The 12,083-nt window shown below is 40.4% G+C and overlaps 1 protein-coding gene across 1 annotated transcript in view; it reads left to right on the top strand.

Moving 5' to 3' along the window:
* The first annotated feature begins 1,114 nt into the window (after positions 1–1,114).
* The window catches only part of LOC117445970 (inactive N-acetylated-alpha-linked acidic dipeptidase-like protein 2), a 656,924-nt gene continuing 645,955 nt past the window's right edge, over positions 1,115–12,083 (top strand). Inside the window, exon 1 of the mRNA XM_034081942.1 lies at positions 1,115–1,283. Coding sequence (XP_033937833.1) covers positions 1,115–1,283 — 169 coding nt within the window. The remainder of the gene's footprint in view (positions 1,284–12,083) is intronic.

The following is a 12,083-nucleotide window of genomic DNA, read 5'->3' as shown; positions in this document are numbered from 1 at the left end:
AGGTATCACATGACATGCATGGGCACCTGGCCGGCTCTGGGCCCTGGTGCGTTGCACCGGCTGCGCCGTCGATAGTTACGCCACTGCGTGTATTACAATGCCATTATGTGATGACTTTCAAAGAGAAAAGCAAGCACACTCGGAATAAAGTATTATTTTCCTTCACTTTTTAAATGTTTTCGGATTTCATATCACGTAAAACATGGGGCTAAAACATCCAATGACGAGCTTCAACCATACCTGTGGATCTTGAGTAATCAGTTCAGTGGGTGTATCAAAATGTCCCATTTTTAGGCCTACGTCTGTTTCCAGTATTGTTTATGACGGATGTTTTTTGTTATACACACATTCCTTTACATTTTAATTTGAATTTACATTTAAGTATTTCGTGAGGCCTTCTAAAATGTTTTCATATATAACTGGGGCTCTAGTTGAAGAGTTTGTAAATGAACATGAACCCAAGCTTTTACCCAATTTTAAACCCCAAATCGATGCAAAAAACCCACAGCAACATAGAAAAGACGGTCCTAATATGACCCGGCGCTCTAGTTAATAGACAAAATAATTTCATACATAATATTATTAATGACTTTATTTTGAAATTCAGTTCCTGACGGACGGCAAAAAAGCCTGACATTATAGAATCAAACAAATAAATAAATAAAAACAAGGATAATTGTGTGTTTTTGTTAGAAAAGAATAACAAATTAGAAGGAAAAAAATATTTAAAAAATACAGATTTCATTATTCTGAGCCCCATTTATTTTCCTCACGGATGGCAAAAAAAGTCAGACATTATACAATTTTAAATAAAAACAATGATCGTGGCTTGATATTGAGTAAGAAAATGTTTTTATGAACCACACAGCTTCCGGTCTTCCAAGACCCGACCGGACAAAAAGACGTGCTGCAGGCACGAAACATACTACCAATAGAAATACATTGCTTTTAAAATTGTTCTGTGTGACACGGAAAAAAGGGGAAAATCGTGTTGGTGAACACGAATCAATAGATTACATTTCGTGACTATAACACGAAATGCCGTGAGACTGGGTTGGATAAGTATAGAAATTAAAGATATCTGGAAACTGTGATTTGAAATCCAGGTCACTACATGGCATACAGGAAGGTGTGTGACGCCCAGAGTGGTCCAATGGTCGGTGAAGGTCTGCACTGCTCTGGAGGTCTGGATCTGGACTGGGACCTGGACAAGGAGGAGCTTCAGGAACCAGAGCCCATCATGGACCGCATGCAGATGCAACATGTAGACTGCCAGAGATCAGGTACGATTACACTCACAATATCCTAACCCATGTGTCATTTAGAGGGGGCTTATTGTGCTCTTTGGGTTTTTTCCTTTCCTATAGGGTGTTTAAAGTGGTCTCTCCCACGCTACCGCCCCCCACCCCTGCCTGAAACGCATCCATTAGAATACTTTGGTTACTTTTGTAACATAGTGACATCACCATGTAAAAAGATATCACTTAGCAGTTGACCAATCAAAACAGAGCCGGCAACTAACCAATCAGAGCAGACTGGGCTCTGGTTTCAGACAGAGGGTGAAAAGAGGTGCTGCAGCACAGGCAGAAAGATAAAGAACTTTTTGAGCATTAAGGCATGGACACATGTCACAGTAGAGGAACAGAATACAAATATGAACCTGAAAATGAGCATAACGGGGCCCCTTTAAGATGTCTACCGGTTTGGTAAAATGGACCAATTATATTAATAAAATAAAATTAGGGCTGTCAGTCGATTAAAATATTTAATCGCGATTAATCGCATGATTGTCTATAGTTAATCGCGATTAATCGCACATTTTTGATCTGTTCTAAATGTACCTTAGAGAAAACATTTTCAAGTTTTTAATACTCTTATCAACATATGAGTGGACAAATATGCTTTATGCTAATGTTTATTATCATTTGAACAATGACAAATATTCTCATGAATATTAAACACAACAACCTCTGAACATTACAAATATTCGCATCAATTCAACCTGGAACCTCTCTCATACAATAATACAATACAAAGTGCGTGTGTGTGTGTGTGTGTGTGTGTGTGTGTGTGTGTGTGTGTGTGTGTGTGTGTGTGTGTGTGTGTGTGTGTGTGTGTGTGTGTGTGTGTGTGTGTGTGTGTGTGTGTGTGTGTGTGTGTGTGTGTGTGTGTGTGTGTGTGTGTGTGTGTGTGTGTGTGTGTGTGTGTGTGTGTGTGTGTGTGTGTGTGATGGATCGTTGGAGCTATCCTATGTGCAACTCAAGGCATATGCTCGAACGGGAGCTGCCTGGACACTGCAATCATGTTGCGCACTATCCGTGCTGAGTGTGCTGACTTTTCGTACAATGTCCCACTGTCTGGCTACCTGCATAAAGTCAAGTGCTCGGCGCAGTTGTGGCGAAATGTCGCTCCTCTGTTTTCATTTAAACAGCTCCTTATATCCGTTAGCGCAGCTAGCTAGCACCAGATGCTAACAACAACAATGCACGTAAGGCAGAGATGGAGTACTCGAGTCCTGGACTCGGACTCGAGTCGGACTTGAGTGCCGATTTTCGGGACTCGTGACTCGACTCGGACTCGCGCACTGATTGACGCGACTCGGACTTGGACTCGTGAATTCTCGCACAGGATGACTCGGACTCGGACTCGTGAATTCCCCCCCCCCCACGATGACTCGGACTCGACTCGTACATTGACGCTCGGACTTGGACTCGGACTCGAGCACATTTTCTCTGGAGTCTGATGTCCTCTATCCTGTATGGCGAGTTCACGTACTGGGCCCCGCTATTCCAGTCTAGAGATGTCTACAGACACACCCCGCATCATGCTGTATGCTTTCACACATTCTGCTTCCACATTGGAAAAGAGCAGCGCAAAATGCTCGTTATGTGGAAACAATATAGAAGAGAAGGCTCCGTAACACATTACTCTAAGGATCGAGTTCAGACATATAGGCTGTCTTGAACACTATCATCAGAGTAACGTGATCTAATCAATAAATAAAGATTCAGCCGATAACGAAAGCACATACTTAACATGCAGAATGACGTCATTTTGCATGCTAAGTAGCCATGTGCTTTCTGGGGATAAATCTTTATCGGTAAACTGATTTAACCCGTAAAAGTTCCTTCAAAATAAGAGTCCCGATCTTATTACTATCAAAATAAAAGTGCAAAACGAAAACTTTACCATAGGAAAATATTGGCATACAAATAGAATCACTTCTCTAAAAGGTAACTCATTTTAAATATAGTTTATTTATATATAATAATAATATTAATATTAGAAATAAGCTTTATATTTGTATAGCACCTATTACAAGAATTGTAGCCAAACTCGCTTCACAGCAGTTCAATAGACAGGATAACAGCAATGTAGAGGAGCAGCTACATTTCAAAACATATATCCACGAAGATTAATACATGAAGACTTGTGACTCGGACTTGACTTGGACTCTTCTTAAGTGACTCGGAATTGGACTCGGACTCGAACACAGGTAATGATGACTCGGACTCGACTTGGACACTCCTTGGGTGACTCGGACTTGGACTCGGACTCGACTACGACTCTCCCTTGGTGACTCGGACTTGGACTCGGACTCGAAGAGTGGTGACTCGAGGGTGACTTGGACTCGTGAATTGGTGACTTGACTACAACACTGACGTAAGGTCTCTCTCTCGCTCGCTCGGGCCACACATACACACACCCTCCCGGTCCTCCCGATGGCCAGTCGGTGCCTGCCGGTGAGCGTGGAAGTGTGGTCTGCCACAAGCGGGCGGCAGGAGCGGGGCTGTCAGCATCAGCGGGGCTGTCAGCATCAGCTTGTAGATGGTATTTTAAACTTGATGTGCTCTGAAACTACGGGGCGGCCGAGGAAAAAAAATACACATGCGTTAATCGCGTTAAAATAATTAGTGGCCTTAATTTTTTATTAAGTTATTAACGCGTTAACTTGACAGCCCGAATTAAAATACCTTCAACATTCAGTGACCAGCATATTCCAAATTTAAATTCAACTGGCCTTGCAGCTAAACACAACTTATACACAGTAGATAATTCAATACAAAAAGTCTATGAGAACTAGTAATTGGGATACAATCATTTATAAGCTCAAACTACAAGCCAAAAGCCTCACTCTCCATGAACGACCAATGCCTTGCAAATGACCTGAATCAGTTTTACTGCCGCTACGAAGACAAACGGCGCTTTCACACCAAGTACTTTTCCCAGGAATAGTTCCCGGAACTTTTCCCCGGAACTTTTATTTCCTGGAACTATCTAGTAAATCGCGTTCACTCCGGAATAAGTCTCTGAGGGAGCCGCTGACATTACTTCTTCTGCTTTGGGTTTACTGGCAGGCCGCAAACAACTTCACGGCGTATACTGCCACCCGAAGTCCCCGGCCGGAAGTCCCTGGAGTTGGGGACTGGCTTCAGTAGAAGCTGCTGGGACTCCCAGCAGCTTCTACTGAAGCCTTCCGAGTAAATCGCCAGAAGCACCGACACCTCCTCATCATTCCACCGCTCCCATGTTTTCTTTTGTGTTGCCATAAGTTAGTCTCTCTCCGTTGGTGCGCTGGGCTAATGCTAATAATGCTAATGCAAGCAAATAAAATTTGTTTTACGGGGCGTGGTTTGCAATTTGCCCAGCCAATCAGAAACTTTTTCTCCCCAGGAAAGTCCCTGGGTGAAAAGGTTCGCAAAAAGCTCTAGTTCCAGATCTTTTTGGTGTGAACGCAAAATCCCAGGAACTATCGGAACTACTCCTGGGAAAAGTACTCCGGTGTGAAAGCGCCAAAAGAGTTCAGTCCTGTCACCATCTCCCGTGACACCTCCCAACAGCTTCAGTGTCCTACTTTCCCACACCACTGCCCTCCCCCGACACACCACATCATCTCTATCAATGAGAGAGATGTAAACAGTCTTTTAAAAAAACTCAGTACCAGAAAATCTGCTAGCCCTGACAATGTCTCCCCCTCCACCCTGATGCACTGTGCCGATCAGCTGTCTCCGGTGTTTACTGACATATTTAACACCTCACTGGAGACATGCCACGTACCAGCATACTTCAAAACCTCCACCATCATCAAGGATCACAGGATTAAATGACTACAGACCCGTCGCTTGACCTCTGTGGTTGTGAAGTCCTTTGAGCGCCTTGTCTTGTCCCACATCAAATCCATCACAGACCCCCTCCTGGACCCCCTGCAGTTTACCTACAGAGCCAACAGGTCTGTAGATGACGCTGTCAACATGGCCCTTCACTTCCTCCTCCAGCACCTGGACACAGCAGGAACCTACGCCAGGATCCTTTTTGTGGACTTCAGCTCCGCCTTCAATACCATCATCCCGGCTCTCCCAGCTGCACGTGCCCGACTCCACTTGCAGGTGGATCACAGACTTCCTGTCTGACAGGAAGCAGCACGTGAGGCTGGGGAAACATGTCTCTGACCCCCGGACCATCAGCACTGGTTCCCCTCAAGGCTGCGTTCTTTCCCCTCTGCTCTTCTCCCTGTACACCAACAGCTGCACCTCCAGTCACCAGTGTGTCAAGCTCCTGAAGTTTGCACACGACACCACCCTCATCGGCAGTGGCGTTTTCTCCTGGAGGCCAAGGGAAGCCAGGCTTCCCCTGTTTTTTTGGATTGTAGTTATAATTTTAATAAATAAATAAAAACACTTCGTTTAGTTTCGGAAATTCTTTGTTGTGTGTTGCTGCCGGCCCGTCTCTCCCCCATTCTCATTGAGTATTTTACAAAGAGTGAAACAGCGCCCCTGTTGATGTTATGGTAAAACAGTAGATGGGACTCTCTGTTGCGAGAGGAGGCTAGCCGAAATTGGCTTCCCTTGGTGAACAAAAATGGAGTGATTGACCAATCAGACAAGGCTCACGTCATGCCCCTGCCAACCTGTGATTAGTCAGGACCATGCCAAGGGACCAAACGTCGCTCCTGGACGATTATGGAGTGCATTGGAGCATAAGAGAAAATCCACGGTAACGACCCACTTTGATTCATTCAACCATTCGAAAATGCTTTCTGCTGCTGCGGACAAGAAAGCCAAACAACTCACGTTCACCGAGGCATCAACCTCCAAAACCCTTTCGAGGGCTACAAGAAATGAGGTGAGAAGCCCACAAGATTGAAACATGAAAACAGAATGAGGCGGAGAAGTGTGTGTGTGTGTGTGTGTGTGTGTGTGTGTGTGTGTGTGTGTGTGTGTGTGTGTGTGTGTGTGTGTGTGTGTGTGTGTGTGTGTGTGTGTGTGTGTGTGTGTGTGTGTGTGTGAGAGAGTGTGATTAAAATAGCCCAATTGCTTTTACAATAAATAAACATTGGATGTGTTTCATTGAATAGTAAAGGGGTTTAACGTTGGTAGCAGGTTGTGTGTGAGAGAATAAATAAGACAGTCCAATATTTAAAAACAAATATTTACCATATTTCGCAACTTTCCGCATATTTCGCAACTTCCCGCAATTTCACCGCATACAATCACATAAAAACCCTGCATGTTTAATCGCATAATCAAGGATTTTAGCCCGCGTTTTTCTGGAGGGTCTAATTACATTAATGCACACAATGTACAACAATATCTGTTTTCTTTTTTTTTAATGCTGCCGATGTGTATTCCAGATTTTATTCCTCTTTATTCCATTCCATTGCAATGTAAATTCTGTTATATTTTACCATCTTTTTTTATAATTTAAAATATTTTTCTAGTTCTCTACCTGTGTTTTTAATTCTTGTTTTACTTGTATGTATGCACCACGACACCAAGTCAAATTCCTCGTACGTGTAAACCTACCTGGTAATAAACCTGTTTCTGATTCGGATATTGTGACATGCAGCTGATCTCATGTAGAGCAGAATGAAAAGGTGATTATGTTGTTCGACTAAAAGAACAATTACAGCTCATAAAACATGCTATGTGCTTTATGTCACTTCCATTAACAATAGGAGTTTGTGAATAATTTATAAAACATGTTGACACCTTAATGAGAATCCAACCGCTCATAACTTTAGAAAATACAGTTTGATAAATAAAAAGTATTACCTAAATCAGCTGACGATGCCTTGTCTCATGTTGTGTTTGTTTTGATTGTGACATTTATTCCTGTAATTCACTATGATGTGATGCAGATGCACCATTTCCTTCAAGAAAATGTTCTGCACCTATGACCTTTTATGATTTAAACATGCTCATATCATAAACAGTTTTCTTTATTAATCTTGAAGCTGGTAGATTTTCTCAGCATGCCAAAACACATTTCTGTCTCATCTTAACAAGTATTTTATTTGCACAGAAGTTCTTCGGAAATCCTTTGACGTAAATTGAAACAACCTGTCACTGAAGAAAAAAAGAAAATTCAGCCTTTAATGTGAGAAGTTTGCCTCTGCCAGCAGCTGCAAAAGAGAGACACTTTTTAAGTACCCTAAAGCTAGACTTGAGTTCCTCAGCTTTGAAGGACTCTGTTTTGAATTGTTCTGTGTGAGTAGTAGTCTTCTATCCTTGCAAGTGCTTCTCAAGAAGGAGGGCTGATCGTTTTAGAACTCAAAATGAGGCATTTTTCACTCAGCCTTTAATTTTCTCAGCCGCGGCTCTGCGGATCTCCGCACACACACACACAGCCCGCTGAGCAGGCTGAGTTCCGCGGTGTCTCGCTGTCTCGCAGACCCCACGCAGTAACCAGGAAAGGACACCAGTAATCCAGCTCACATTGTTATGACATGTTATGCATAAAACAACCTCTAGATGTCTCTGTGGTTCGAACAGAAAGCCCTTCAGCTAGCTTCCACTGAGGAAGTTGACATGCTAAAAAATCACTGCTGAAGATTTTGGTCAACTTTTGAAAGGTTACCATATCGTTTTTGACATATTTTAGTGTCAGAGCACTTACTGAACATATTTAGATAACTTGATGCACAACAAAAGTTTTAACAAGAGTGTAATTATTTTTTGATTTGGCCTTTTATGGTAAACTAGCAATATGACTTTTTCAGAGTTTCAGAGATGTTTTCCAATAATATATGTTAAATAAATGGCTAGATTCATGGTAATATTAAAAAAAAAATGTAGTACTGCCTTTTGAGTTTCAGAGTGATACTAATGTATATAGCACCTTTCATGCATGGCATGCAACCCAAAGTTGCACACAGATGAGCAAGTTAGGCCAACACAGAATATAGACATTTGCTGTTAGACCAGGGGTTTCTTTTTAGGCTAATTCAGCATATACAGTAAAATGAGCAAGTATTTTTGTTATTATGAAAAACACTTAACATTACCTTTTTCCCCAACATTTTTTTTTTACAATTATAATTTATTATCTTTTATGAATATGTCTGGTTGTATATGGGATTACACTTTCTCAGAATAAAGCAAAACGATGAGGTTAAAAGGAAAAAAACTGAGTCAAGCAAAATAAAATAAATTTCAAAAATAAAACTATAAGTTACAAACAAATCATTTGTGTAATCATGTAAACTATAAGTCTTTTTTCTTTGTTTTAACATATATTTTCGTTTGCAGTTCTTGTTTCTTCTTTCTCAATGATCAGACTTTTGCTGGGGGTGCGTCCCCATTGGCTACTCAGTTTTTGAGTGACATCTCAGTCCTCCAGCGATTGTACAGTGCAGGCAGCTGTGGTGCGGTAGCTGAGCGTGGATAGAACACCTCCAGAAGAACAAGCATTTAAATTATTATAATAATACTACAAATGAAAATATATGTGACCTGCTCCATCGAAATCAGTCGCATTGACCCGAAGACACATTTTGAGTTGTATACACTGTTGGAAAGAGGATATTCCTAGCTTTCTAATGATATCAGGATTGTTTTTGTACTCCATATATTAAGCGAAATATGTCACATTATATAATGACTGTCACCGAGTCCTCATTTTGAGAAAAAGGCCTTTAAAGTGTCCTCTTCTCTGGAATCCATCGATCTGATTGATTATTAGTGGAGCAAATGATCAAAATACTACGGAGGGAAGATATTTTCGTTTGGAGGGGAAGCTCGCGAGTGTGTGTGTATACGTGTGTGTGTGGGGGTGTGTGTGTTTGTGTATTTTTGCGTTTGTGTTTGTTTCCCGGGGAAAACCCTCACGAGAAACACCGGCTGTTGTTGTGCCTGCTGTGGCTTTAAATTACTCCGTTCTCTGCTTGTAATTATGCCGTTACAAGCTTCAAAGTTATATTTATCATCTGAATTTGCCGAAACAAGTTTAATATTCTGAAAGCCAAGACTATGTTTAATTTAAATCAGATGCAAACAAACTGTAACGGACCCTGCCGTGTTATCTATGATTACTATACTCTTACGTTCATAATGTCAGCCGGAGGGAGGGGGGGCGGCGCTGCTGGAAGAGCAGAGTGCGAGTGAGAGGTGCCTGTCTTCGTCCCTTCACAAGCTTCAAAAATGTACGTATCGTGTGATTTTGGAAATAAAAGTTTCATATTCTGAAAGCCAAGACTTGGTTTGTTTAAAATAAAACAAAACACCCGAACCCTGAAAAAATAGTTTTTTACGTAAATCCACGTTTATTCTGAAATGAGCCGTTGCGACTTCCGACTGATTTCGATAGAGCGGGTCACATATGTAAGTATTGATCATTTGTGTTGTTTGTGCTGTACTTAACGGTCTGTTTCTTTATTGTGGTAAGTGAGAAGTAAAGCTGTGCTATGAAAGTTAGCTTTTGCTACCTTTAGATCCATAACAATGCAAGCTAAGTAGCCTAACAGTTAGCTACATAGCTAGCAGTGAGTGAGCGTTCAGACACCGGCGCACACACTCAAACGGACTTGTGTGCCTGACTCTACCAACAGGCTTTCATGATTCTGTTTAGATATGCAAGTATAAGCTATGATAGCTTATTTTATTAACACGCTAATTTCATATGAAAATCAATGGAGACTGAGTTTGTAGGAAAACCTACCGTCCATAATAATAATAAATTATATTTCCATAGCACTTTTCTTGAACCCAAAGACGCTTTACATTTGGGAGGGAGGGTTGACAAACAAAACAAAAACAAAACAAACAAAGAAACAAAACAAAACATGACTGCCCCTGAGCTGTGTTTTATTTGTTAACTTCATATTTTTCATCTCCTAAAACATTTATCTTCCTCTCATATTAACATTGTGGTGTCCAGAGTCTTATCCCGTTTTCCCACTTCCTCTGAGGGGACAGCACGGAGGGGGGGCATGAAGAGAGGCCTGCACCATCTTCATCCACGCTGGGCGTGTCATTTCATTTGACCAAATGTCTTTACATATACATTTAATACATTTTATTATTATCCACCTTTTTGTTGTGTATCCTTTTATTTAAAACATTCTTTGAGACTTCTTCTTCTGGTTCAAATTTCAATAAATGTAATTTGTATAATCACTCTTTTGTCTTTATTCTACATGAAAATGTTAGAGATTCCATTCAAATCTGTTGATTATTCATATCTTCCTCAGGCTAGGAATAGTATGTTGAGTTTTTAATGCAAAATGTATATCATTTTCTCACAGGATATATAATGAGACAACACATTTTGTATCCATTGTGTATGAATGCTTCAGCTCTTCTGACCAACATGCAGCCTAGGTCTGCTCTGTCTAATAAAGCAAATCTGCCACTTTTATATTGTAGAATTGGTTAAATTAAAGCAGTCTTTAATTGTTTGTCCTAAACATAGCAATATATGCTTTTGAAATGTAACATGTCTTTGAATAAATAACAGTATACAGTTTATATTGTGTATCACCTTTAGCTTGAAAGTACATAGATGTGTTTTTTTAATCTATACAATTAATAGACAGACACTTTATCAATCCCAAATTGGGAAATCATTGAACAGCAGCAGTGTGTTCAGGTATTACAATATTGAAAGTTGGAATAAAGTATATACTACACAACACAAGTCTAATGCACCCCTAACAGACCCGCTCACCTGGGACATTGGTGTCAACATCGAAAACAAAAAATGAGGGAGCGCAAACGAGAGAGCTGCAACGAGAGCAAAAGTCTGATCATTGAGAAAGAAGCAAAGAGAACTGCAAACAAAAAGATATGTTAAAACAAAGAAAAAAGACTTATAGTTTACATGATTACACAAATGATTTGTTTGCAACTTATAGTTTTATTTTTGAAAATTATTTTATTTTGCTTTATCTTTATGATACAAAACTAATCCCATATGTGTATGTATATATTGCTCATTTTCCATAAAAGAAACCAATGTATTTCAGTTTGTGTTTTATTTGAGTTTGATACAAATTTCAGTTTTACACAAATACTGTACTGTATATGATGATTGTTGAAAATTCACTTTTACCATAAAAGGCCAGCTCGACCTGCTGGTAGAGGCTCATAAAAACAAAACTGTGTGGTCAGTAAAAAAATAAAAATGGTTTGTGGTTATTTGTGGCCCATTTGATACAAAAATGCAAACAAATAATGTTTCCATAGATTTTTTCTTGGTCTGGCAGTTAAAGGGTTAATATTAAATGCAACTCAAACAAATACAAGAGAAAATAAATATCATACCATGTTTTTACTTAACGGTGGGGTGTCATTTATTTCAGAAAACACTTTTTGTTATATTCCATGGAATGCTCTTAACATCCCAATAGCAATGAATACATTAAATGCTTTGACAAAAAATCCATACAGAAATGTCATCTGTGGAAGCCGTAGCACTGTAAAAAGCACGACTAATCATTTCAGTCGGCCCGGCTAAAATAACTGGATGGCCTACCTGCCTGTCAGCCTTCCATCTGTGCACAAACTTATCTTGTGCCCTCATTGGTCATGTGCGCGTTCGTGTGTGTTGGAGGAGGGGCTCTGTAAGGAAGTCTGAAGGAAGAGGCAGATTATTTTCGGGTGCGTACTTTCAAATTCTAGCGCACTCGAGCTGGTTTCTCCAAAATTACATACCCCACCTTTACGTGTATAATGTAAGACAACAGCACAATGTTACCTTAGAAAGGAAGAAACCAAGATATGCAGGATCCAAATTGATTTTATTGATAGGAAAACCTGCCTTTAATGAAGCAGATTCAGCCAGTAAATACACCAAAACTGAAACAC

The sequence above is a fragment of the Pseudochaenichthys georgianus genome, chromosome 4, assembly GCF_902827115.2.
Source record: "Pseudochaenichthys georgianus chromosome 4, fPseGeo1.2, whole genome shotgun sequence".
In the NCBI taxonomy this organism is placed as follows: Eukaryota; Metazoa; Chordata; class Actinopteri; order Perciformes; family Channichthyidae; genus Pseudochaenichthys; species Pseudochaenichthys georgianus.
This window is presented reverse-complemented; position numbering and strand designations above follow the sequence as displayed.